Here is a 27,134-nt window from a genome sequence, read left to right on the forward strand (position 1 = left end):
CTTCTGCATTGAGAGGAGAGGGCTCATTCAAATCTCTCCCTCCTACCACCCTAAAAACTACAGCATTAAGAAAATCATACTGGCAACACTCCCCCTGCCCCCTGCCCCCCCTTTTCAGAATCCTGTCCTCAGAGATTCCTTCCTTCCTTCCCACCTTTCCTCTTTATTCATTCATGCAGCAAACATTTATCACAGCCCCACACTATGCTGTGGGCTGGTAATGCAAATATGAACAAAACTAAATCCTGCCCGCTGGCAGCTTAGGGAGGTGTGAAGGGAGAAGAGAGCCAATAAGAGGGGTACGGTTAGTGAGAAATGAGCTAGGAAGAACACAAATGCAGTAAAACCAGGAATTATAAGAAGCCAAATAACACGAATAGTTGTGCCTGTTTCCAGAAAAAGTCCAGCTACCTGCCAGGCGGACCTAAAAATGGGAGAGACGGAAAGTCTGCAGGGGGGTCTCCCGATAGAGCGGGGATCTTCAGTACCCTATCGCAGCAACACCTACAGTGTTTCTCAGGGAGGCCTCGCTTTCCTCCAGGCTCAGGCGCATCTGCGTGACCAGCCTGTGAGTATCTTGAACTCGGTTCTGATACTGACTGCCCAGGGCCCGAATTCTTTCCACGGCCCTCTTGAGGTCATCCAGGCGGCTCAGGTAGCTTTTCTCTTCACTCCTTGCCTTGGCCAGCTGGAGATTGAGAGATCTAATAGCACCTGGTACAGTAAGGAAAAGGATGAGAACTTTCATAATCAGCACAGGGTAATCCAACGTGGAGGGTTGAAAAAGTTACTTTGACTGGCTTATGGCAAAATGGTAAAAACCCAGTAAATGAACGAATGCACGGAACTGCTTTCGTTGCCATCATTCAGGTCTCGGGAGAGTCCAGGATAGTCCTCTCTGCAAGTGCTGGGCAGAGACACCTGCTCAACTGATAACCCACAGGAAATTATGGAAATCGGCCTTCATCACCTTCTGAAATCTGGGCTTCTCTCAGAATGTCCTGAAGGGTCTGCTCAGCTTGCCGCATCCTGCCTTCCAGCTCCGTGCTGGGCACTGCTCCACCACCACTCTGAGCCCTTGAAACTAGGGCCTCCAGGCTCTGGAGCTGCTGCCTAAACTGGTCCATCTGAAACCACACAGGAAAGAAGATCAGAACAGAGGGTGGAGATCACAGTCCAATACCAGGTACTCGGGCGGGGGCGGGGGGGATAACAGTTAAAAGCCCAGAAATGCTTGGCAGGTCATGGTAGTAGACTAGAGCCTAGACTCTAAGTTTGAATCCTGGCCCCCCTATTCATTAGCTGTGTGACCTCGGGCAAGTCACTTTTATCCATTAAGTGAGGATAATAAAATATCTCCTAGTTATTTGGGCTAAGTTAGTACCTGTATAGGGCTTAGAACAGTGTCTGGAACAAAAAGTGCTTATAGAGGGCAGGTAAAACTGATAAATTTAAAAAAAAGTTGAATTTGTTCTAATCTTCGGGGTTTGGGCCTTCTCTGCCTCCGCCCTTCACCCTAGGAAATAGTAACTAATAATTAACAACATCCATGTCCTTCTCTGGAATGTGAAAGAAATCTCTGGAGGCCATTCTTTGAACAGTCTTGACAACCTTCTAGACTCCATGGATCTTCTATATATTTTTGTTTTGCAAAGGACCTCTCTTACAAATCCAACTAGAAAGTGGTATAAGTGGAAAGAGTACTGAATTCACAGGGAATTCAGGGTGGGATTCTTGGCTCCACCTGGCCATGTGACTGAAAGGTCGCAGATGTCCTGAGACTTAGTGAAAACGGACGTCAGAATACGTTCTCTTGCAAATTCACAAAGTTATCAAGTGTACCAAATGAGACAGTATCTGCAAAAGGGTACTTTTGAAAAGTCTAAGAGCATCTGAAAACTATTACTACGTCTTAACATAGCAATTTTTAAAGCAACAAATAGTAATCTCCACCCTCATCCCCAGGAGGCTGGAGGGTCCTAGATTTGTGACAGACCCACCCAGTAGACACTTAGACTGTCCTTATGGGGGTGAGAGTTGGGTAACATGCACACCTGAATCTTCACTTGATTATAGCAAGCTGGGCAGCTGGTTAATGCTGCATGCTCACAGGTGAGGCCGCCAAACCCTGGCTTGCAAACACAGCTGCCATCACTTCGGCACTCCCCAGGCTCTGAGCCCATTGGGTTGCAGTTGCAAGCTAGAGAGAAAAGACAAAGCATTCATATCAAGCTAATTCTAGAAACTGGAGTTATAGCAAAGGTAAAAGGATCAAGTCACCAATGGCAAAGAATCCTTCTTTGCCCTTGTCAGTTCACACTGTGCTAGATTCCTCTCTTGCCTGGGACTCCAACTACATTTCCAATATAGATAGAGCTTGGGAATCATCTAGTAAGTTTGGTGAACGTGTGGATAAAGAGGGACTACAACAGTGCATCCTATCTGGTGGTGCTTTTTTCCTCCCATTAAGTTGTAAAGCTGTCGGATATTCTGGAGGTGCTCTAGCTCACTCTATCTTATAGATGAAGAATAGGAGCTCAGAGAGGTTGAGTCATCTGTAGGTCACACAGCAAGTAAATGGCAAGCCAGAATGAGAACTTGGAAAAGAGGCAATGCTCTTTTCCTTTTGCTCTGCTGCCTTTGATGTAGGAAATGCAGTTTAAAAAAAAAAAAGTACCTTCATTCATACTGATTGAGCACCTATGTGCCACACTGTTCTAGGAGCAGAGGATAGAACAGTGGGTGAGGTAGTGCACTAAGGGAGTTAAAGTGATTCTCTTGGTTGCTCTATGACGCTCCTGAAATACTTGGCACATAATATCACATATGTGTCTTGTTACTTACATATTTTTGTCTTATTAGTATATGATCTCTTCGGGGGCTGGAACTGACCTATTCATTGCTATGCCCTAGCATCTAGTTCCATATTTGGATACTTGGCAGGGATTTGACAAAAGATAGTTGAGTGAAGAAATGTATAGTTTAAAGCCAGTAAAGTCTCTTAACTCCTTATTGCTAGTTATTTTGTTTACAGTGTACTTTCTCATACGCTCTTCTATTTACAACCACTTTGAGCTAAATATTCATCCATGTGAAGAAGCTGAGGCTCAGATTAACTGCCATAACCAGTATAATACAATAGGTAAAAAAAAAAACTAGACTTGAACTCAATACTGCAAAAATGGCATGTGGGCTCTTCCTATCATGGGGTACTTCCAAGCACACTGGAGCTAACCCCACAGGGTTGGGGTTAGGGCAGGTGGGATCTCTGCCCCTGTGTGGAAGCCTCAGGTTGCACAGAGATCCTTAGGCATTTTCAGGGGTGGAGGTTCTGTGGGCTGGGCTCCCTGCAGACCTTACAAGGAACTGGGAGTCCTCCAATCTGGGTCCCCAGAGGCCCTCGTGGCTCTGTTATGATAAACAAGCCCCTGCGTTCTGGGCATCAGGGCTGGTCTGGGACCTTTGCAACTGAGTGTAGGTCTGTGGGGGCAGGCCAGCTCCCTAGAACTGAACTTCTTGAATATAGGACATGTGCAGAGGCTGGAAAGAAGGGCCAAGCGAGAGGACCCATGTGCACATGGGCGCTTTGATCTGAAGCAGCCCTAAGGAGTGCTCCCAGATAGCTGCTGCTTTGAAGCCAGGTCTCCTTAGTAGAACTTGAAACTGTTACCTTTGTCTACATCAATTACCCTGACTTCCTGAGAGGGTCTCTTAAACTGCTTCACAGCACCCCCCTCGCCACCTCTGTGTGTTCAGGCTTAGTCTCAGGTCCTTTCTTGCTGTCCTGTGAGAGGCTTGCCAACACTTCTCTGCCAGCCTTGGAACCAGGCATATGACCTGGCTGCTTCGCACCTCCTCTTCCACTCAGGAATGTAAGCCTGGCCTTCTCAACTTCTCCCACACAGCTTTAACCCACTTGACACCCTCCAGCTCTGTCTTCCAGAACCCTGCTTGAGGGGTCTTAAGGCCTTTGACAGGTGAAAAGTCCAAACTGTTCGTGGGCCAGAGAAACCACAGTAGCATCCTATTACCTGCTGCTGGCCCAGCTGATTTGTATGTTCTTACATGTGTGCACATGCCATCTGTCGAGGGATGCCGTCTTACCTCGACACTTGTCCTCTGGGTTGGTAGCCAAAGGGTCCCCAAAGTAGCCTGCTTTGCACCGGTCACAGTGGGCACCAGCTGTGTTGTGGATGCACTTCAGACACCTGCCTGTCAGGCGGTCGCAGTTCCCGGAAGCACCGGGATCCACATTGTTGTTGCACTGACAGGGCTGACAAGGCCTCACTGGGCCATGTTCCCCAAATGGGTCCCCAAAGTAGCCATCCGCACAGAGCTCACAGCGGGCACCTGGAAGAAACAAATGCCTGAGCCTGAGTGGTCATCTGTCGATGGCAAGAACAGGTGCAGGGGCCTGGGTCCCAGTCACACTCTGGAAGAGTCTCCCACCCTGGACCCCAGAACGATGGCAGGAGGTCAGCTCTTCCATTCCATGGTGGTCCCAGATGTTAGAACACAGCAGCCCTACTAGGAGGCTTCCTGCTGATTAACTAGATGGTTGAGGAAGTCAGATTTATAGTACCATCACTGAGGCTGTTGCTGAAGAATGAACTTTCAGACCGACCAGCAGAGAAATGTGACATTTTTTTTATTTCTTTTTTAATGTTTATTTTTGAGAGACAGAGTGTGAGCGGGTGAGGAACCAGAGAGAAAGACACAGAATCCGAAGAGGCTCCAGGCTCTGAGCTGACAGCGCAGAGCCGGACGTGGGGCTCGAACTCACAAGCTGTGAGATCATGACCTGAGCCGAAGTCAGACGCTTAACCGACTGAGCCACCCAGGCGCCCCTGTGACCTTTTTTTTTTTTTTTTTTAAAGTCTACACGCAACATGGGGCTCAAACCGACAACTCCAAGATCAAGAGTTGCATGCTCTACTGACTGAGCCAGCCAGGTGCCCCAAGAGAGGTGGCATTTAAAAGGCCACTAAGTTTCCCTTCTGTACTGCGGTTCATTTTGTAAAACTGAAGCCACATATTTCATCTGCAGCCTTTGCCTCCTAATTACAAACCTCCTAAAACAGCATTGGCCACACATACATAACATACAAAACCATGCGCTGCCCTTCCTCACCTCTCGGGCATATTCTTCTCTTTAGAATGAGCCCGTTTACATGAACGCTAAGGAATTATAATTCCCCAGAATTTTTTTTTGGAAGAGCAGCTGTTGATGTGGATTTGTGGCATCAGGACAGGGAAGCAGGCCATGGGCCTTACCGGTGACCCCGTGGGGGCAGTTATTGCACACCACCTCCTCTGTCTCGGGCATCACGGAGCAGCTGAACCCGTTGCGGCAGGGGCACGGCTTGCAGCTGCGGGGGTCATGTGGATCGTTGTAGAAACCAATAGGGCAGTCGGCACATTCGATGTCAAGATTTTCATCCCCCGAATAACAATCTCCTGGGAGAGAGCAAGAAAGGAGGGGCAGAGAAATGAGCCGGGTAAAACAATACACTTCCTTTAATATGGATGAGGCGTGGGAGGCAGAGCGGGGTGACCAAAACCTTCCTTTTTGAAGCTTTCTCCAAAGTGAGCACTGGCATTCACCTTTGCCTTAGTACCAACTCCAGACCTGGCCATGACCCTGAATCTCACCCTGGCTCTCCTACACTGAGACCTACCTTCCTTTACCATCCATACCTCAATGCTGCTCCCCCAGTCTCCACGGCCTGAGGCCATTTGTCCACACATTCATTCAGACCCTGACATTGCCTTTGATGTCTCCATACAATTCTTGAAACTCAACACCAACTACACCAACCCCCCCCCCCCACACCCCACTGAACCCTGACAGCCATTTCCTGTAACCTGGTACCTTTCCCACAACCTTGTGGCATTTCCATAATGAAAAGGATTGAGTGTAATAAAGCTCCATGTCCATCCTGTCAGACTCCAGCCCCTACCTTCCTAACCCTTTCCCATCTCCAAAATGAGTTGAGGCAGGGTCTTTCTTACATAGCTCCGTTTCTTCCTCAGGAGTCCCGTCCCACCCCCCCCCCCCAGCAGTACCCCAGCCACCTGGACCAGGTGTCTTTTCACTCACCTGTGTCTGGATCGCAGGCTCCTCCCCCTTGGCAGTTACATGGAATACAGGTGCCAAAAGGTCCCAGTCTGGCAGAATCTCTTTTGTAGCCAGAAGCACAATCCTGGCAGAACTGCCCTTTGTACCCAACGGGACATACGCATTGTTCAACCCAGGGTGCTGGGGCTCCCGAGACAGGGCGAGCTGAAATCAGGGTCACGTTGTCAAGGTACCCAGTACCTGCAATATGGAGAACAGGTTTAGAAGCCAGCAGGTGGTGAGGTCTGAAGATCTAAAGTCAGGCATCTCTCTAGATTTTAGATTTAACACCCTAACAAAGATGAGTGGCATTCACTCACTATGCCACAGGTACAGCAGTCCGTCATGACTGACACACATCAGAAAAGCCAGGGTTTAAATTCTGGTTCCACCCTCACCAACTGTGTGAAGTGGGCAAGTCGCATAACTTTATAACTGTTTCCTCAACTGTAGAAGTAAGAATGGTCTCTGCCTCCCATGTTGGTCGTGACATTAAATGGGACAACTGCATATGTTACGTGCTTGGTTCAAGGTAAAGATTCAATAAACTGTTAATAAACACCGTTTCCTCTTAATGCAAATAAAGCAGGGATGATATAGAAGTTATGCATGCCCACTATGCTTCCTGTTTAAGTGTGGAGAAAGCTCAAACTCCCATATAAATCCAATTGGGATGAGGAATACCCCACATGTGAAGGTCAATAAACGGAGTTAACAGGGGTGCCTGGGTGGCTCAGTCGGTTGGGTATCCGACTTCTGCTCAGGTCATGACTTCACGTTTCCTGGGTTTGAGCCCCGTGCTAGGCTCTGTGCCAACAGCTCAAAGCCTGGAGCCTGCCTCGGATTCTGTGTCTCCCTCTCTCTCTGCCCCTCTTCTGCTAGTGCTGTCTCTCTCAAGAATAAAAATTAACAAACTTAAATATAAAAGTAACAGAATAAACGTGATGTCTGAACATGGTAGCCCTGAGTATAATCCCAAAGGAATTCCAGGAATAGAGGGCTCGTTGTGGATGCCATTGTCTAGCCTAAGGGAACATGCCCAATTGTTGCAGATCCTCTTCAAGTCCACTTTCACCTAAATTTGGAGGCTCTTTTAAGCAAAGTAGCATCATTTCATTCTTCATTGGTGTTAACCTTCTTTTAGAGAAACATTACTTCTAACTTCTAGAATGTGAAAATTCAGACCCAGAGACTCGATCATAAACCATCCTGAAACAAAACCTAAAGAATTAATTTCCCTTCATCGCTTACTGTATTCTCCATAGGTAGCTCGGATCCGCAGGGCCGTGAGGTTACGCAGTAACCTCCGATACTCAAAGTAACTCAGCTGGGGGCTCCAGTTACTGCTTGGGCGTTCATTTAACCTGCAGGATTTAAAGCCAAAAGCTTAATCCAACTCTTATCAAAATACACCCCAGAATGTGGGAACAGCTAAGCCCCTTCACAGTCCTGCCTAACCAGGAGGACGAAGGATGGGTAGCTGCATCTTTATAGGCATGAACTTGGAGTTTCCTTCCTCCACGGGGTGGGGGGGGGGGAAGGCAGTGATGGAGGGCACCCCAATGTTGGAAGCCCAGCTCCAGGGCTCACGGCAGCCGGTGATGGTCCAAGTCTTCAGAGCCCACTTCCTATTCTTGGCCACACAAAACTTAGTATCAGGAACATCTTCAAGTTCAAGAAGCCCTGACCCTCAAGGGAGCTGCCATTAGCTTTTGGTTTTAAATGACTTAGCACGTTTCACTTACTCTCTCCAAGAGTCCGCTTTCACGTTCTACACTGCCCACGTCTTGATTTATCATTATAGTATCTGGCTGCATCAGATCACCAGCCCCTGCGCTCATCTTTCAGATTTTGGTTTGTGTTCCAGAAACAACCCTACCCCTTCTGTTTCATTCCCTGACCTCCCTTCTCACCGTATTCCTGTCCCCAACTCCACATTTCACTCATGTGTCACTGCTTAGAATTTCCTACTGCATAAAACCTCCTCGAGCATGACTTAACTGCCTCTGCCTGGCTAACCTTCCCCCAACCCCTCCTTCTTTCCTTAGAAAACTGTTCATGTGTCATGTGTTCTTGGGAAGCTGTCCGTGACCACTACAGTGTGGGTTATATGTGTCTCCTCTGTTCAAAATATCTGTGCCCACCTTGTCCATCTGGTCACTTTCAAGCCACACTGTAATACCGTTTATTTTTTTCTCCCGTTAGCTTGTCAGGGGCTTCAGGGCAGGAAGCACGTCCTGTTTCTGTATACAATACCATGTCTGGTACTTAAATGAACAAAGGAACTGGACTTCAATCAGTTTTGGTGTTTGACCTGTGTGTAGTCACTCTTCTTACCTGAATGTGTAAGTCTTGGTGATCCCACATGGCAGTGTCTTGCCACGTGGCATCAAGGGAGCTGTGACCCGCAGACCAGCACCTTCCAGGATCACATCGTGAGCAGATGGGTGTCTGCCTCCCCTGTCCACACGGTAGTCAAAGGACAGGGTTTGCCCATAGCTCACCTGTTGATTCCCAAGAAATTTGGCTATGAAACAGAATTTGAAAAGATTGAGATCAGTGTGAAGCTGGAGAAGCAAACGAGCAAGCAAGTTTGGCATGAATGTTGGTGATTTCTGTGGGAGTCCTGTGTTGCCAGTGTATCGCCCTGCCCCAGACCACCCTTCCAGAAGAGCCAGCTCATGGACATGGCCATACTGCTATTGGTTACAAAGGAGGGTTTGTTACTAAAATGCTAAAAGGGCCTCCTTATAAGACCATTCCACTTATTAGATGATGTATAAAGATCCGAGGTATGTTGGCAATAGTACCCTCTGTTACATACACTTCATAGTTCACAGACATCGTTACATTTGGTGTTAATTCTTGGAGGTGGTATTCCCATTTGACAGCTGAGAGTTGAAATTTAGAAACGTTAAGAGGACAACTTGCCTAGATACCGCATATTAACTGACGTGAGTTAACGTTTTTAATTTATAAAGGGTTAAAACTTTGAGCAATGCCTTATTGTCACTTTTCCACCTGCTTCTCAGTAGGTCCACAGATTTGACCACTATTTTGTCTTGGTGGGAAGCCTAGAAACTTCCCACTTGATTAAAGTAGGAACTGCAGCCAGACTCTGGCTGCCTGATACAGTCCTGTTCTTTTTTTTTTTAATCAAAACATTTTTTCAGGAATAGAATTTAGTGATTCATCACTTATGTATAACAGCTAGTGTTCATCCCAACCAGTGTCCTCCTTAATTCCCCTCACCACTTTAGCCCTTCCCACCCACCCCCCCCAACATGCCACCAGCAATCCTGTTTTTCTGTATTTAAGAGTCCCTTATGGTTTGTCTCCCTCTGTTTTTATATTTTTACTTCCCTTCCCTTATGTTCACCTGTTTTGTATCTTAAATTTCACATGAGTGAAATCATGTGACTACCCTTGACTTTTCTGACTTAGCATAATACATTCTAGTTCCATCCACGTTGTTGCAAATGGCAAGATTTCATTTTTTATCACTAATATTCCATTGAATATATACACCACATCTTCATGCATCGGTCCAATGGACATCTGGGCTCTTTCCATACCTTGGCACTTATTGGTCGTGCTATTATTGGCTATGATTATAGTGCTGCTATAAACAGTGCGGTGCATGTGCCCCTTTGAAACATCACTTCTGTATCCTCTGGATGAATACCTAGTGCAATTGCCGGGTCATAGGGTAGTTCTATTTTTAACTTTTTGAGGAACCCTCATACTGTTTTCCAGAGTGGCTGTACCAGTTTGCATTCCCACAGTCCTGTTCTGTTGTGCCATGACTTTGTCAATAGGGCTGAAGCTCCAACTGTCATCTGGAGATAGTGTTCAAAACAGCAATGAGTGACCCGGTTTTCACATTCTCTACCTCCATTTTTCTATCATGACTTCGAGTCTTAAAAGTTGGATTCTAGGGGCGCCTGGGTGGCTTAGTCGGTTAAGCGTCCGACTTTGGCTCAGGTCATGATCTCGCGGTCTGTGAGTTCGAGCCCCGCATTGGGCTCTGTGCTGACCGTGCAGAGCCTTGAACCTGTTTCAGATTCTGAGTCTCCCTCTCTCTGACCCTCCCCCGTTCATGCTCGGTCTCTCTCTGTCTCAAAAATAAATGTTAAAAGAAAAAATTGGATTCTTTTTTTATATTAATAAGAAAAATTTATATTAATAAGAAAAATACCATACGTACCAGGAGCTACAAAGTAGACAGGGTCTGATCGTCGTGCAGAGCTAAACACATCTCGATGGCGTTGTGACCACTGCAGCTTTGCAGGAGCCCCATATCTTTGGACAGCCTTCCAGCCGTCAACATCTGAAACACAAAATCACTCTGCATTCAGACAAATCTCTTCATCTATTGAGTTGAACAAGACAAGACTTGATTGCCAAAAAGTCCTAGAGGTGAATAACTAGTGGGGTTTTCTTAATAGTTCCACACTTCCCTGTGCCCTTCTCTACTTGGGCTTCAACGTCACCTCCCACCCCGCAGCTGCTTTGACTTGAGTCTGATTCTTGTAATTCATACTTTTATTTACATAAGTTCTGGCCTAGGTTGCTCTTTGAACATATTAGACCCTCTTAACTAAGCTGAAATCCTATCCATCTCCTATGTTTTTATGGTGTTTTGTAGCTTGGTAACTAATTTCACATATATTGTGTGTAATGTATGTGAAAGCAGTGTTAGTGTTATTAGTATTAGTTATCCCATAACCACCCCCCCTGCCCCCATCCAAATGAAAGACTCTTGTGGTTTTTTTTTTTAAATTTTTTTTTTCAACGTTTTTTAATTTATTTTTGGGACAGAGAGAGACAGAGCATGAATGGGGGAGGGGCAGAGAGAGAGGAAGACACAGAATCGGAAACAGGCTCCAGGCTCCAAGCCATCAGCCCAGAGCCTGACGCGGGGCTCGAACTCACGGACCGCGAGATCGTGACCTGGCTGAAGTCGGACGCTTAACCGACTGCGCCACCCAGGCGCCCCAAGACTCTTGTAGTTTTAAAATACATGGAGATGGGAAATGCCAGGGACATGAAAATTTGGTCTCTTTAGTTATTTTATGTTTTTCATGTGCTAATATAAGGAAACTGTTCAGGTAGGACTTTTTCAAGTCATTAGGATCTGTCTTCTTGCCCTGACCAAATAATGTATGTTAAAATCTAGAAGAGAAATGCTAAAGATCAGTCAAGAGTCCCTTGCTGTGATGAGGGAGGTTGTCTGTAAACACAAAGCCCTATACAATGTTAAAAACAGAATTCTAGAAACAGGACACTTTACCTTGATGGAAAGTAGAGATGATTTTATGGACACTGTAGTCTCCAGAGCTGTGGCAGTTGGCTGAATGCCCATAGCAAAAACACTGGGTGCAGCCCTCGGGGTTTCCCCCATCCAGGTGATAGTAACCTGGTCGACACCTGTAGCAGCATTTTAGAAATCGAGACAATGTTATGGGTTACTTCTTAGTTCATATAGAGAACATGACGACTGATCTTTTCTTTCTCTCCCACCTGGCCCTGTTAATTCCCAGAGCTAGGAAATCCTAAATTACACATACCACCCTCACTCCCAAACCTGATGGACAATCACAGCTGCCCACTGAGACAGCATGAACATTTCACTTTCCCTCTGGTAGAGCAGAATCACATTTGACTTGGTGGTCTGGGAACTTAGTGATTTTTCCATTCATGCTGAGGAACTGAGTGGAGGCCACATGAGCGGGACAAAAAGAGTCAGGGCAAGAGTATGTAGAGCTGGCCCTGTCCTAGAGAAAGTGTTTGATGAAGGCAAAAAAGTGGGAGGTTGGAGGCCAGGCAAGGAAAGGCAAACACCCGGGTCCCAGCACCCTCTCAGCTGTACTGACCCGCATGAAATACCAGGTGCTGCCCACCATCCCTGCCCCTTAACCTGGGCTCTGGCCCACAGGGGAAGGGGCAGGTGAAGGTATGACAAAGAAGGATGGCTCTCCACAAAAGCAAGATGTGGGCTGGCATCCCACCTGCCAGTGGCTTCTCTGAGGACCACAGCTACCAGGCAAGTTGCAGATGTTGGGGTCACAGAAGGAAAAACTGGGGAGGACTTGTTTTTCCATTTGAGCTAATTGCATCCTTCTACATGGAATAAGTTTCAACTATCATTTAGCACTTATTTCCAATGTTCTTAGATGAAGACACCCAGGTCAGGGAGGTTAAGAAACTTGTTCGAGGTCCTACAGCTGGTAGGTGACTGAGGCAAGATTCAAACCAGGTACATCTGCCTCTAAGTCATGTGGTCTAATCCATGGGACTCTGTGTTGGGAGTCTGTTCGTTGTGCAAAATCACAGAAAAGCAGGTTGGCTGTGAACAGTAAATGCTTCAGAGAACAGCTGTAAGTAAGCATTCTTTTTTTTCTCTAGAGAGCAAAGGCTTTAAAAAAAAAAAACAAAAAACTATGGTTTCTGTGGAGGAAACCTGTAGGTTTAAAAGGGATTGGAAGGAAGGAAGGGAGGGGCACAGAAAGTGAGGGGAAGGAACTGAGGGAAATCAGGCAAGACTAAACCGTGTTTAGGGATGTACTTGGGTAATAACTTATGAAGAAAAGGAAGGAAGCAATTACACAGGTCGGAATAGTGGTCACTTCTAGAAAGCAGGGAGGGTATCATCAGTTGAGATGGCAAATTTTTAGTGAAGGTCTATTTCTTAGAATCAATTGGTGATGCTGACATTTATGGTATGTGCTTTTCTATTTCTGTCCTACACTTCGAACTTAAAAACCTTTCGACAAGTGACTCCTCTTTTCACGCTTTTCTATACCCCCACCTCAGCCCCAAGGAACTCCCTGAAAACACAAGTGGGAATGTATCTGGAATTTTCTCTGCCCAGGTATAAGTGATTGTCAGAATGGCAAAGAACTGCTTTCTTTAAGGAAATGAGAAGAAAGCCTTTACAGCCTTTACCTCTTGGGCCAGCCTCACAGCACTCAGCTCACAACAATCTTAGAGAAGAGTTTTAGAAGTCTGGGCAGTCTGTCCTTAAGGAATATCTTGCAAGCAGCGACTGAGGGTGGATCGCTGTTTACTGTGCCACCTGCCCCAACATGGCTTGGGGCCCAACGGGCTCGTACGTCTCCCGGCTCATGTGTGTGCATGTAACCACTGTTCTGCCCCTGGGCGGCTCCTTTTCTGCACACGATGGTTCTATATGGCCATACACGGAGATCTTTCCTCTTACAAGCATTTTCCCAACGTGCTTGATTAGGCCAGGTCTTTTCTGGGGCCCAGCTGAGTCATGTGACCTCACTGCATACCACCTTATATGGGAGCACCTAGGATTCGGAGTCAGCTGGCAAGGGGACTCACTGGGGCCCTGTGCCTCTGCGGCCCTTGTAAACAGACAGAAGGGGCCCACGGCAAGAGCATAGAGTCCAGTGAGACTCGGGGGCTCCGTGGTATTTTTTTTTTTTTTTAAAGGCAAGTTTTTGAGGACAGGCAGGACAGAGGTCCTCAGCATTTGTGTCCCTTTTCCACAACCACACTCGGAGGATAAAGCCTCATGCTAGTTGCCGGGGGACTCTCCCTCCCTGCTGTGTCTGAAGGGCCACGGCTACACACACCTATCACAGCGCTCTCCGGTGACAGCTGGCTTGCAGATGCAGCGGCCTTCGTCACAGGGCCCCGAGATGCCAGCTGGCTCGCAGTCACACTTGGAGTCTCTGGGAAAGAAGAAAAAGAAAATGAGGGGTGTGTTTCCAAGGGCTTCTCAACCACACACCTAAAGATCAGGGGCTCACAAGCAAATGTCAGCAACTTAAGTTTTTCATCTTCCCTGATGCCTCCCTCAGCCATCCTTATCAGTGCTAATCTCTCGCAGACCCCGTAAGGGCTCATTTGTCTGTGTTCCTGCTCCTCTGAAGGCGACAGCCAGTCCGTGAGCTGTCTGCTACCCAGCCCTAAGGAGAGAAGGGGATTGTGCCAGAATGTGAACCAAATTCATCACTAAACTGGGTAGTTTGGCTTGGTTTGGTTGACTGTTTGGTTCAGTCGCTTTCTCGTCCTTTGCTTCTCTATTGCTTGATTCAGTGATGACTGCTTTCATCAGGACTGATCCCATCTACTTGGTATTGTATTTAATAGCTCTTTCTCTTGCTAATACTCCTATCAAGACACAATTCTCATTCTGTGCAATTTAAGATGTACAACTGAAGGGGCACCTGGGCAGCTCAGTCGGTTGAGCATCTAACTTTGGCTCAGATCATGATCTCACAGCTAGTGGGTTCGAGCCCCACTCCGGGCTCTGTGCTAACAGCTCGGAGCCTGCTTTTAGATTCTGTCTGTCTCTCTGTGTCTCTCTCTCTCTCTCTCTCTCTCTCTCTCTCTCTCTCTGCCCCTTCCTTGTGTGCTCTCTCAAAAATAAACATTAAAAAAATTTTAATGTACAATTTGATGGCTTTTAGTAGGTTCTCAGAATTATACACCCATCTCCATTTTAGAACATTCCCATCACTCCCAAAAAAAAAACAAAAACAAAAACAAACAAACAAACAAACAAAAAAGAAAAACCTGTGCCCTTAGCAATCACCCTCCACTTCCATCCCCCCCAGCCCAGGCAACCACAAATCCACCTGCTGTCTCTATAGATCTGCCTAAACATTATCTGTAAATGGAATCCACAATCTTTGGCCTTTTTGTGTTTGGCTTCTTTCCCTTAGTATGTTTTCAAGGTTCATCCAGGTATCAATTTTTTATGGCTGAATACAGTTCGTCATATGGATAGACTACATTTTGTTTATCCATTCAACAGCTGATGGACATTTGGGTTTAGCTATCATGAATAATGCTACAAACATTTGTGTACAAGTTTCTATGCAGAGATGGATGTTTTCATATTTCTTGTGTATTTCTAGGAGTGGAATTGCCGAGTTTGGTGGTGTTTTTTTTTTTCCTTTTTTGCAAGACATTCTCAATGGAGTCAATGTTTCCATTTAATTTTGATGGAATCTGTCTCGTGCAGACCAGTGCTTTGGCTAGTAACTAGTGTCACTCAGATGGGCACATGGTCACATGTGCCTATATTGTGGGTCTAAAGCCAAATATGCTGTCTTTTCCCTACTGTTCTGTTCCTCTTCTGACTTCCCTTTGATCCCATCCAAATCCTACCCAAGCCTGGATTGGACTCCCCTCACCCCTTCACATTTCTCGTCCAATCAGATTCCAGGTCCTGTCAGGCTCCCTGAAGATCCCTTTCCCAGTCTGGATCTTTCACTTGCAAGGGTCCCCTCCTGTCCTTAGCCCCACCACATGACTAACTGGACCCTCTGACAAACATTATACAACATCTAGTGGTTGCTAAGCACCAGAGACACTAAGAAATGGGGTCCTGGTCTCTAGGAGTCTCAAGGCAGGGCAGAGCTTGAACAACGATGGCAGTGGAGCATAAGGCCAGCTGGAGCCAAGCAGGAGCACAGCCTGTGTGCCTTCCCCCACTCTGGGCACTGGGAACGCAATAGTGAACAAGACAAAGCCGACATGGAGCTTCCAGTCTAGTGGGAGAGACAGACAAATACGTAAAGAAAATGAGGGATGTGAAGTAACACAGAAGGTGGAAAGGCCTCTGTGGGGAGTGGATGAGGTGAGGATAGAGCCCGTGAAACTCCCTGTGGCCCTGTAGGAAGCGGGAGTGCTCTAGGCCAGGTCCAAGATCGCTTGGCTCCTCTGAAGAAGGGAAGGCTGGCTGGTGGGGCTGGAGTGCAGGGGGCCAGGGGGAGAGGGGTGAGAAGGCCAGGGAGAGCTCACTGCTGAGGGCACAGAGGATGTTGTAGGGCCCTGCTGGGCCTGCATAAGAAGTTTGTCTCATTCGGAGTGGGAAAGGGAGCTACTACTGGAGGGTTGCAAGCAAAATGATATGATCGACTTCATATTTTATAAAGCATTTCCAAAGGGATGACACTGGACTGAGGGAAGGGTCTCTGAAGACCATGTAAAAGGGGCAGGGAAGGCTGGAAGAGAACAGTCTGTGCAGAGGCCCAACGGGTGAGAGAACTTGGGACAGTGGTCACCAGGCCGGTGCAAGCATGGCTGGAGGGCGTTCTCCCACGGGCAAGGTGCTGGAAAAGGGGGCAAACGGGAAACGATCCTCTGTGGGCACCCCCTAGCTAATGGCTTCCCTGCCAAACTCCCCTTCCCCTAGTGTCTGTCTGCTGGCTCCGCAGCTCTGTGGACTGCTTAGGTGACTGATAACGTGTGCTCCCTCCTCTTCCAGAAAAGCCTCTGAAGAGGGACGGAGGACGCTTCAAACTATAGGAATAAAATAGTGCAGAAAAATTTCTCTAGCCCAGTTCATGTTGGGTTGAAATGGGTCCCAGGTAAGAATCTGAAGGACTCTTTACCTCCATCCTGGTTCATCTAAACTGCGGGCAATCCTCAGGGTGGAGAACATGGGTTCCAGAGCCAAAACTCTGGGCCTAAATATTAGTCCACCCTCCCCAGTAATATTGGGCAAGCTTAACCTCCTGGGGGGCAAATTTCTGTCTTTAACATGAGCTAATCCCAGCCTCCATGGGTTATTGTGAGGATCACATGCCATAACCCACATGAAGTCCTCAAGCAGCGTTTGGCACACAGTACTCAGTAAAGTGGCCACTGATGTCACGGTCATTGTCATCACTCATGGCAGAAGGCTGCAGTGGTGGGTGCAGGTGCTTACAGTGGCCTCTGGTCCTGGGTGCACCCAGCATCGGTGAGTGTGTGGAAGCCTGGCAGACACCGGTCACACCTGTCTCCTGTCACACCTGGTTTACAGCTGCACCGTCCAGAGTTGTCACATCGAGCGCTGAGAGCACCTGTAACCCGACGGGGTCGGGGGGGGGGGGGGAAGGGAAGAAGAAAAGGAAATACTTAATCTATTTGGCATTAGGAAACAACTGTGGCCCCGTGGGAGCACAAGGAATACCAAGGAATATTCACCACCTGCTGCCGCTAATAATTCCACGTTGTCTGAGTACATGTCCACCCACCAGGGCAAGGTTTCACAGCCAAGGATGGCTTCTTCAGGCAAAGAAGCAGAAATTACTCCTGAAGGCACACATTTTTACTTAGTATCTGTTCTGATTTGAACATTAGTGTGTAGGCCACTGCCTTATAAGTTGAATCCTGGAGATCTCAAGAAGAGGGAAAATTTGAGCACATCAGCTTCCTCAAAGAGAGTCGGTAGGAGAAAGTGAGCAAGTCTTCCCTTATTCCTGGCAGGCAAAAGCTGTATTTTAAGTGTCCATGCTTGAACAGTGTGATTCTTGGGTGTGAAAAGGCTTCTTAATTTAAAATCTGTACCTACCCAGAGCGGAAGACATTCTCGTCCTTGGTGCTATCTCCCCTTCCCTGTGCATCATACCCGCTTAGTACATATGGTATTTGTCCTGTGATCAGTTTTGTACAGACATGCTCGTACTGGTCAGCGGGCCCTCTCAGACTGAGAGTTGCTGAGAGACCGGTGCTGAGGACAGCAACTGTGCCACTATGGAAGCTGGACTCTTCTCCATTCTCACTGCCTTCCCTTCCCCCGCCACAGTTCAAGCCTCTGTCTTTTCTCCCAGGACCCGGCCTCCCACTCTCTCTTCCCGGCCTCCATCCTTGTCTCCTTTCTCTCCTCTCATCCTCCTTTAAAAATGGAATTCATCTTGGGGTGCCTGGGTGGCTCAGTCAGTTAAGCATCCAACTTTGGCTCCGGTCATGATCTCACAGTTCCATGGGCTCGAGCCTTGCATCAAGCTCTGTGCTGACAGCTCGGAGCCTGGAGCCTGCTTCGGATTCTGTCTCTGCACACCCCCTCCTCCCCTGCTCATGCTCTCTCAAAAATAAAACATTAAAAAAATGGAACTTATTTTTAAATGGGTGGTTCAGTTGGTTAAGTGTCCGACTCTTGATTTTTGGCTCCGGTCATGATCTCACAGTTCATGGGTTTGAGCCCCATGTCAGGCTCTGGGCTGACTGCACACAGCCTGCTTGGGATTCCCTCATCCCCCTCATCCCCCTCATCCCCCTCATCCCCCTCATCCCCCTCATCCCCCTCATCCCCCTCATCCCCCTCATCCCCCTCATCCCCCTCATCCCCCTCATCCCCCTCATCCCCCTCATCCCCCTCATCCCCCTCATCCCCCTCATCCCCCTCATCCCCCTCATCCCCCTCATCCCCCTCATCCCCCTCATCCCCCTCATCCCTCGCCCCTCCCTTCCACTTGCGTGTTCTCCCTCTCTCAATAAACATTAAACATTTAAAAATGGAATTCCGATCACATTACTCATCTGTTTAGTCCTCTGGTGGTTCCCCACTGTAAGCAGCATAAAATGCAAACTATATCATGGCCCACAAGACTCAACCTCTTTTCTTCCCTCCTTCCTTCCCTCTGCTCCCAGCCCCCCAGCCTTGCTGGTAGAACGTGCCAGACTGCTTCTCTCCTTAGGCACCTGCACTTGCTGCTCCCCTGGCCTGGAACCCTCCTTCCCCAGAGCGTCCCCTGATTGGCCCATCCTCGGCTCTCCGGTCCTGAGTTACTACTACTTCTCTAGTGAAATCTTGGATCCCCAAATCTAAAATCTCCATCCCACCACTACCATAGTCCTGCTTCCTCAGGATTCCCTCAGTCTGTGCTCCCTGCTGTCCCCAGTGCCCAGGACAGAGCCCGACGTAGAGAAGATGCCCAGAAATCTGTCGGATGAAACCATGTATGCCATGAAAGAGGTCAGGGCTGTTGGGAGAGGGTCGAGGGTAGCAAAAGCTGAGCAGGAAGGTGGTGAGAAGTGTACCTCCCCTACTTGACGATTTCCCTGTGCTGGCAGAATGATCAAATAATCCATCTGTCTCAACGAACTGTGGTAGCTGGTACCAAGCCGACAGGACACTAACCAGTTGCTCCTTTCTTTCTAATCGGTTATTTGAATTTTTAATTCACTGGTAGATACAATTCAAATCGATAAAGGTATTGGCTCTGCACCTACATAAAGGCTTTTATGCCACCTGTGGAACATGAACAACATCAGTCACACTCAAAGCTGGTGGGAGACTCCATGTCAACTCTGTAAAGCTTGAAGGGGCCCTTCTACTCTACAAGCTGTCAGCCAACACAGCTAAGAAGGAAAGCTGCTTTTTGAATTATGCTCTGATAAGTAACATTCAACAGGAGACATCCCTCTTTATTTAAAAAAAACTTTTAACATTTATTTTTGAGAGACAGAATGCGAGCAGGGGAGGGGCAGAGAGACAGAAAGGGAGAGACAGAATCCAAAGCAGGCTCCAGGCTCCAGGCTCCAAACTGTCAGGACAGAGCCTGACGCAGGGCTCAAACCCACAAATGGTGAGATCATGACCTGAGCCGAAGTCCTGAGCCACTCGGGAGCCCCAAGACATCTCTCTTTAATACAATTAGTTTTCTTTGTTTAACACAAATGGGTGTTGATGGGTTCAGAAACACATTTTTTTTTTTTCTCCATTCCAACTTATGGAAATCACGCTTTTGACTTAAGACCATTCTCCCTGCAGGGGTGCCTGGGTGGCTCCATCGGTTGGGCGTCCACTTCGGCTCTGTTCATGATCTTGCAGTTTGTGGGTTCGAGCCCCATGTCGGGCTCTGTGCTGACAGCTCATAGCCTGGAGCCTGCTTCAGATTCTGTGTCTCAGTCTCTCTCTGCCCCTCCCCCACTTGTGCTCTGTCTTTGTCTCTCAAAAATAAATGGGAAAAATTTTTTTTAAATTCTCCCTGCAGTAATTTTTCAGAAATGAGTTATTCTTAGAAGATGGAAAAGACTGTACTTTGCTTTGGACTCTGGCCTACATAGACCGAAATGGTTATTCTACAAAACACCGTTCTGAGGGAAATTAATGCTCTCATGAAAATAGGCATTCTGTGTTCAAAAGAGTTCGGGAAATGGTACACTCTAGGCCTTTCAGAGACTTATAACTTCATTCAGTAGGCATGACGCTTGTTTAACTCTTAAGGCCAGTGTTTCCAACCATTATTTGACATTCTTACAGGCCACGTCTATTATCTTGAACACTGTGCTCTACAGGACATTATCTAGAGAATTCTGCTCTAGAAACTGGGGGTCAAAGTGCCCAGACTTTGAAATCCAACAACTCTCCCTTCAAAACCAGCTCTGCCACTTAGCTCTGTGTCCTTGGGTAAACTGCTTACTCATCGCTTATTTTAAGTGAGGGTAACAGCCTATGCCTCATGGAGCTGTTGCAAGACTTTGAACTAAAATATATAAAGGCCTAATTTAGCGTCTCGCACGTAATGGGCACTGGAAGAATGTAGTTTACGCTGCTATCTCAAGGCCTCCTGCAAACCTTGACACAGACATGTGCACGGGTCCTTACTGTGAAAGTGACTACTTTATTTCACATTCTAAAACTGCTGAAATAATAGCACTGGGTTTTCAAAGTATCTCATTAAAATAAAAACCCTTGTCCCAATTCCTACATTGCGAGTTGCTTTTAGGGATTGTGAATAACTGGGTTGAAAGAACAAAATAGCTTCCTTTTTTGTGTCCCAATAAGCTCTTTTAGGGCTTATGTATAGTTTCTGTGCATCTGAGGGTTCAAGCAGTTATTCTAAAATGATTACTATTTAAAAAATAGCAAATTAAGGGGCACCTGGGTGGCTCAGTCAGTTGAGCGTCCGACTTCAGCTCAGGTCATGATCTCACGGTTCATGGGTTTGAGCCCTGCATCAGGCTCTGTGCTGACAGTTTGGAGCCTGGAGCCTGCTTTGGATTCTGTGTGTGTGTGTGTGTGTGTGTGTGTGCGCGTGCCCCTCCCCTGCTTGTGCTCTGTCTCAAAAATGTTAAATTTTTTTGATAAATAGTAAACAAGAGGGTATGTTCATTTGAGAACCCTTTACGCGCGTGTGTGCACACACACACTTGTATTTTAAAGTAACAAGAATTTAAGAATTATAAGTTATTATTTAAGACCTGTTTTGGGACACCTGGGTGGCTCAGTTAAGCGTCCGACTTTGGCTTAGGTCATGATCTTACGGTTCATGAGTTCAAGTCCCACTTCGGATTCTGTGTCTGTCTCTCTCTGTCTCTCAAAAATATTAAGAAAAATTAAGGCATGTTTTCAATAATCAAAATGTATTATGAGTAATCCATTGTCAGGATCATAAATATGTAAATAATAGAACAAGTCCAATATCCTTGATGTCCATACAGGTCTCAAGAATTTAGGTGTCATGGAAAGAAAAAAACTACATGTATGTACAGTGAATTTCAAAATATTTGCAAAAGGTTTTCAGGGCTTTTACACATGTGGTTATAAGAGTTGAGGAGAACTCAGCCCTGTTGCTGAACCCACAAAGTCATCACCTAAAAATAAGCCTGGCTGCTATATTTATGAGAAACTGATGTGACATCCAAAATCTGTGACCACTTTGGGGATTACTGATGCTGTTGGCTTCATTCACCACACATGGAATGATTGCATTTTTTGGTAAGGTGTGTTCTTCATTTTGAGATTGAATATATGATAAATTCCCTTGTAGGTGATGCATATCTTCTGGCTGATTGGGAGACTGAGAAATCCCATAGGGAATTAAATTTGTGCCACTGGGCTAGGAATCTGGGCAGCCACGGTGTCGTGGGAGACGGCACAGGGTGGGGACCATCTCTGTCACTAATGTGCCACTCAGGCTGGCAGGTCAGACTCTGGAACGTCACCTTCTTCATGTCTGTAACGGTGGGTGGAGTGTGCTAACACCTGCAGGTTGTCCAGTTATGAACACTGAAGAAGATACAGCCTATAAAAATATTCTGGAAAAATATAAAGCACTACCCAGATCTTAGGAAATAAGACCCATGAAGCTTTTCCTGGACATCTAATTGTCTGATGTTGGGGATAAAAGAACAGCATTCTGATACTTTATTCGTTCATGTGGAAGGAATAAGAGAATAGTTCTCCATCAGAACTCTGGATTATAACTTTAACTTTTGCAATTGCTTGTTAGAGGACTGGAGGCCATCAGCTCCTCTAGGCCTCCCTTTCCCCACTCTTTAAAAGACATTTGAAAAATTCACTGCCAATTTCAGGATATTAATAAGAAAATAAAATGCTAATAGTTTCAGGCCAAACATATGGCCTTGACAGCATTCCTTCTTAAAGTAGAATGTAACTTAAAAAAGCCGGTGTCCCAGGAAACTGCCACACTGATCTGTCCTAATTAAAAAAAAAAAAAAACTATATCAACTACAATTTACTAAGTTGTCTACCACGTGCTTAACACAATTCTCACACAATCCTGTGGTGGGAAAACCATGATGTCCCCCTTCTACAGATGGGGACACAGGGGCAGCAAGCGGTGAAGGGACATGCCAGAATGACACAGCAGAAGCGGAAGTACCAAGATTTGAACCCAGGCTGTCTGGCTGCAAAACCCACCACTAGTCTTTACATTACCATCTTTGATATCCGTGCACCTGGGGCTGGCCACCTAGCTACACAACCTTCAACAAGTTTCTTCACCCCCCTCCCTAAGCCCCTGCCACCTCATCTGTAAAATGGACATAATAGCACCTTCTTCATATGGTTATTTGTGAAGATTAAATTAATTGCTGGATGAAAGCATCTAGCAAAGTGCCTGGCACAGGGTAATGCAAGTTAGCGATCATATAAGCTGTAAATCATTGTTGGGCTCCTCCTCTGTCTACCAGGATGTTCACACTGAGCCTGGGATGTATACTCCCCAAAGGCAAAGAAAAAGCCAGGCTCATGGATGCTGGGCAAGCAATGGACTCGAGTGAAAAAGAGATGGCGTGGCAAATCCTTCATTACCATCTCTCAGCCACGCAGCAGCCTCCTTGTCTACTGTACGGACTAATAACCTTGTCTTCAGGCCAGGCTCTCCAGCTAAGTTAATTAAGTTTCTAATTACATTCTCGCTGATCGTCTTGCTGGGATGACACAACTCCAGTGATTCACAATGAAGCTGCATATCCTAAAGGGATCAGGGCTTTTCAGAAGGGTTGAATGCCCACTAACATGGAATAACTTTTATTTATTTTATTTATTTTTTTTTTAGCACAAAGGTTTTTTGTTTTTTTTTTTTGTTTGTTTGTTTTTGGGACAGAGAGAGACAGAGCATGAACGGGGGAGGGGCAGAGAGAGGGAGACACAGAATCGGAAACAGGCTCCAGGCTCCGAGCCATCAGCCCAGAGCCTGACGCGGGGCTCGAACTCACAGACCGCGAGATCGTGACCTGGCTGAAGTCGGACGCTTAACCGACTGCGCCACCCAGGCGCCCCTAACTTTTAATTTTTCTTTATGAAGTTCTTTAGTTCACAAGAATTGCTAAATCCAAAAGATTCTGGATGCTGACCCTATGCCACAAAGCTGAGCAAATTGGACTCAAACACACCATAACCGCAAGTTTGGTGAACTGGGAAGTGTTTGCTGGAATTTGGGTCTGCATCAGCCTGGGGTCATCCCCAGTGTTCTGAAATGCTCTCCAACACACTCTACCGGCATCTCCTGGCTAGACCAAAACCTGCCCATTTTTACGTTCATTAAGCTGTTACTCTTAACTGGTTTCAGAGAGCTACACTGAGTCATTGCCACACACTGTCTATACCCATTAAGTGCACTAACACTTACTATGCTGTTAAACACTTTCTAACAAAGAAGAGAAACAGATATCTTTTTTGGCAATAATAGACCAGGTATTCTAAAAAACCTCAACTTCTTTAACAGAACTACTGGTCTCTCCCTCTCTATATGTGCTAACTTGTCTTTACTGTCCATGATGAATATAGCACAACACGTACATCTGTGTAGGCAAGAACTACACACAGCTGTGCGAATACAGCACTGGGCGACATGTTTTAAAAAACAAAGGATTCCTGCTATGAACCAGCCATCTTGTAGGTATTTCCTATTTATTGATTCTATTTTCTTTTGTGAACAAACCCATCAAAGACTCTAATCTGCCTTTTTTTTTTTTTTTTTTTTTGAGAGAGAGCGAGAGAGAAAGAGTGGGGGAGGGGCAGAGAGGGAGACTCTTAAGCAGGCTCCATGCTCAGTGGGATCTCACAATCCTGAGGTCATGACCCTGAGATCCTGACCTGAGCAGAAATCGAGAGGAGGATGCTTAACCAACTGAGCCACCCAGGCGCCCCTCTAATCTGCCTATTAATCAGGGTGTCTCTTGGACTAATACAACTCTATATTGCTAGCACCTACCATAGCACCAGAAACAGATCTTCCTATCGCTTTATTTTTCGAGAGGTTGGTCAAAGGTATTGCTATGGATTCACTGGAAGCCTACAAAGCTTCCTTTGTCCCTGGGCCAAACTGTCATCTGCCAGGGAAAGTAATCATGGGCCTCTTGCTACTAGAATTCAAGCCAACTGTGTCCTAAAGACTCCAGCTGATTCCTACAACCCAGACTTAAGACAGAAAAATGTGTTGCCTTTCAGATAGAAATGCTAAGACCCTACACTACCAGTGTCTAGTAGATTCCCAATTGTTCTAGATGTTGAGCACCACTCTCTTGCCCTCCTGGCTTCTCTCTTCCTTCCCCCTCCCCCTCTCTATTTGCCTTTCCCCCAACTTTTTTTTTTTAAGCATAGTCAACACACAAGGTCACATTAGTTTCAGGTGTACAACACCGTGATTCAACATCTCTGTAGGTCATGCTGTGTTCCCCACAAGTGTAGCTACCACCTGTCACCATAGGACACTATCACATTATCACTGACTGTATTCCCTCTCCCCTGCACCTATTTTGCCCATCCCCCCCCCTCCTCCCTTCTGGCAACCATTGGTTGGTTCTCTGTATAGGTCTGATTCTGCCCCCCCTTTTTTTTTAATTTAATGTCTACACCCAACATGGGGCTCAAACTCGCCACCCCAAGATCAAAAGTCGCCCACTCTTCTGACTGAGCCAGCCAGGCTCCCCTGATTCTGCTTTTTTGTTTACTCATTTGTGGGTTTTCTTTAATTCCGCTTAGGAGTGGAATCATATGGTGTTTGTCTTTCTCAGTCTGACTCCTCTCACTCAGCATACTACCCTCCAGGTCTGTTCTTGCTGTCGCACCTTACCTCTGGGGTTACAGTTGCAGGGTAAGCAGCGATCCCTCTCTCTCTGTCGGTAGAACCCCTCCTTGCACCTCTCGCAGTGAACGCCGTCGGTGTTGTCAATGCAGTTGAGGCAGCGGAACCCGTTGCCTGTCTGTCTGTGAAGCTCCTGATCAAAGATGCATTGGCTGGACTTCCCACTGCAATCACAGACTAGGGATTGGGGGGGGGAAAAGACCTTGCTAGTAAAAAGCTCAGAGACAATGTTATTAATGTAAATTAGGTGCGGGGTACTAAATATTCACACCAGCTACTTGGAGTAAGGTAAGGATGACATGGGCTGAAGGAAGGTTGGGAGAGTCTCTGCCCCACCCAAAGGGAGCAGCAGCATGCTGGGGCAGGGGGGTTGCTGTCAGGGAGAACGTGAGCTCAGGGTTGCCCGACTGTCCCATTCCTCAAGAGACACCAAAAATCTTATGTATTTTTTTTAATGTTTATTTTTGAGAGAGACCCAGAGCATGAGCAGGGGAGGGGCAGAGAGGGAGGGAGACGCAGAATCTGAAGCAGGCTCCGAGCTGTCAGTGCAGAGCCCAATGTGAGGCTCAAACCCTTGAACCGTGAGATCATGACCCGAGCCAAAGTTGAACACTTAACTGAGTCACCCAGGCACACTTCATTATGTATTTTTATGTAAAAATTCCTGGCTTAAATTTGCAAAGAATTCATTTTTACAGCCCTGTGCAACCCCATAGAACAAGTCTACTGGCTGGAGAAAACCTGAGGACTGCCAGCGGGTGCGCTCTGGCACAGCTGTCCCAACAGCTGACGGCGTCCTCTGTTCAAGATACACAATATCTGTCCCTCCTGTGATGGTCAAGGCTGAGGAGCTAATGTGACTGTCTGGACAGGAATCTCCCTCTGCCCTTCACTGTGCCTTGAGTGTCCCTCCCAAAGCCAGGTGTCAATGGGGAACCAGAGTCCCATGAAGAATCAACTTTCCCAAATATCTAGGAAAGTTTACCCCATTGAGTGACATCTCCATGGGGGACCTAAAAGTCAATGAGGAAACGTGGAAATACCCCACATAATTCCTGGCACACAGCAGACTCTAAAAAATGTTTGTCACAACTGAGAAGACAAAGATGATAAGCCTTGAGGTTAAAAGAATTGGACCAAATCAGTACTAGTTCTATTTTCGGAGGCAAATCTCTTCAACTCTGAATCTTATTTCTTATAAATGTAAAAGGAATTACCTGCCTCCCTGGACTGTTGAGAGGATCCCAATGAGAAAAGAATACCAAGCCCTTCACACCTGCTAATTCACTCACACAAGACAGGCATTGCCTCAGAGGAGTAAAATGCATTTCAGAAAGGTTAAGTAATTTGACCCAGTGGAGAGCTAGGGTTGGAACCTGTGTCTGATGCCAGACCTCATTTTCTTTCCACCAGGCACACTGTCCATTGGCCACGTGGCCTCAATAAGAAAGAGTCCATTTCTAGAACTGCCTAGGGCCACAACTTACCCAGAACACTGATTAAAAAAAAAAAAAAAAAAAAATGCCAGCGCACGTGCTGAACAGCTGCCCTGTGCAGGCCATGTCAGGGCTCTGAAGGCACAAAGGGGACTAAATAAACATGATGAGCTTCTGAAGCGACTTCTTACCACACACATCTCTCCAGAGCCCATGCTGTCTCTAGCACCTCACATGTATCAGCTCAGTTACTTCTCACAAGAACACATCAGCACGAGTGGTCTTGTCCCCATTGACTGGATGAAGAACCTAATGCTGGATATCTTGCTTAAAGTCACACAGCTAAATGGCAACCATATAATTTGCTCCTAAGTGTGTCCAACCACAAAGCCTTCACCACCACCACCCCCCACCCCCCACCCCCGCCCCCTGCTTCTCGAGAACCTGGTTACCACTGCAGGTAGGCATTTCTCCTAGAAATCCCTCACAAAG

At 46.7% G+C, this 27,134-nt stretch overlaps 1 protein-coding gene across 2 annotated transcripts in view; it reads right to left on the minus strand.

Annotated features, from left to right (window-relative positions):
* The window catches only part of LAMC2 (laminin subunit gamma 2), a 58,224-nt gene that overhangs the window by 12,160 nt on the left and 18,930 nt on the right, over positions 1-27,134 (minus strand). For both annotated transcript variants that reach the window (XM_058702136.1, XM_058702137.1), the window contains exons 3-15: positions 25,195-25,383; positions 16,812-16,947; positions 13,723-13,821; positions 11,412-11,548; positions 10,326-10,448; positions 8,456-8,645; positions 7,370-7,482; positions 6,101-6,319; positions 5,275-5,457; positions 4,105-4,350; positions 2,055-2,200; positions 971-1,127; positions 509-714 (exon numbers count right to left, since the gene is read on the minus strand). In XM_058702136.1, coding sequence (XP_058558119.1) covers positions 509-714; positions 971-1,127; positions 2,055-2,200; positions 4,105-4,350; positions 5,275-5,457; positions 6,101-6,319; positions 7,370-7,482; positions 8,456-8,645; positions 10,326-10,448; positions 11,412-11,548; positions 13,723-13,821; positions 16,812-16,947; positions 25,195-25,383 — 2,144 coding nt within the window. The remainder of the gene's footprint in view (positions 1-508; positions 715-970; positions 1,128-2,054; positions 2,201-4,104; positions 4,351-5,274; positions 5,458-6,100; positions 6,320-7,369; positions 7,483-8,455; positions 8,646-10,325; positions 10,449-11,411; positions 11,549-13,722; positions 13,822-16,811; positions 16,948-25,194; positions 25,384-27,134) is intronic.

This window comes from Neofelis nebulosa, chromosome 15 (assembly GCF_028018385.1).
Source record: "Neofelis nebulosa isolate mNeoNeb1 chromosome 15, mNeoNeb1.pri, whole genome shotgun sequence".
Taxonomy (NCBI): domain Eukaryota; kingdom Metazoa; phylum Chordata; class Mammalia; order Carnivora; family Felidae; genus Neofelis; species Neofelis nebulosa.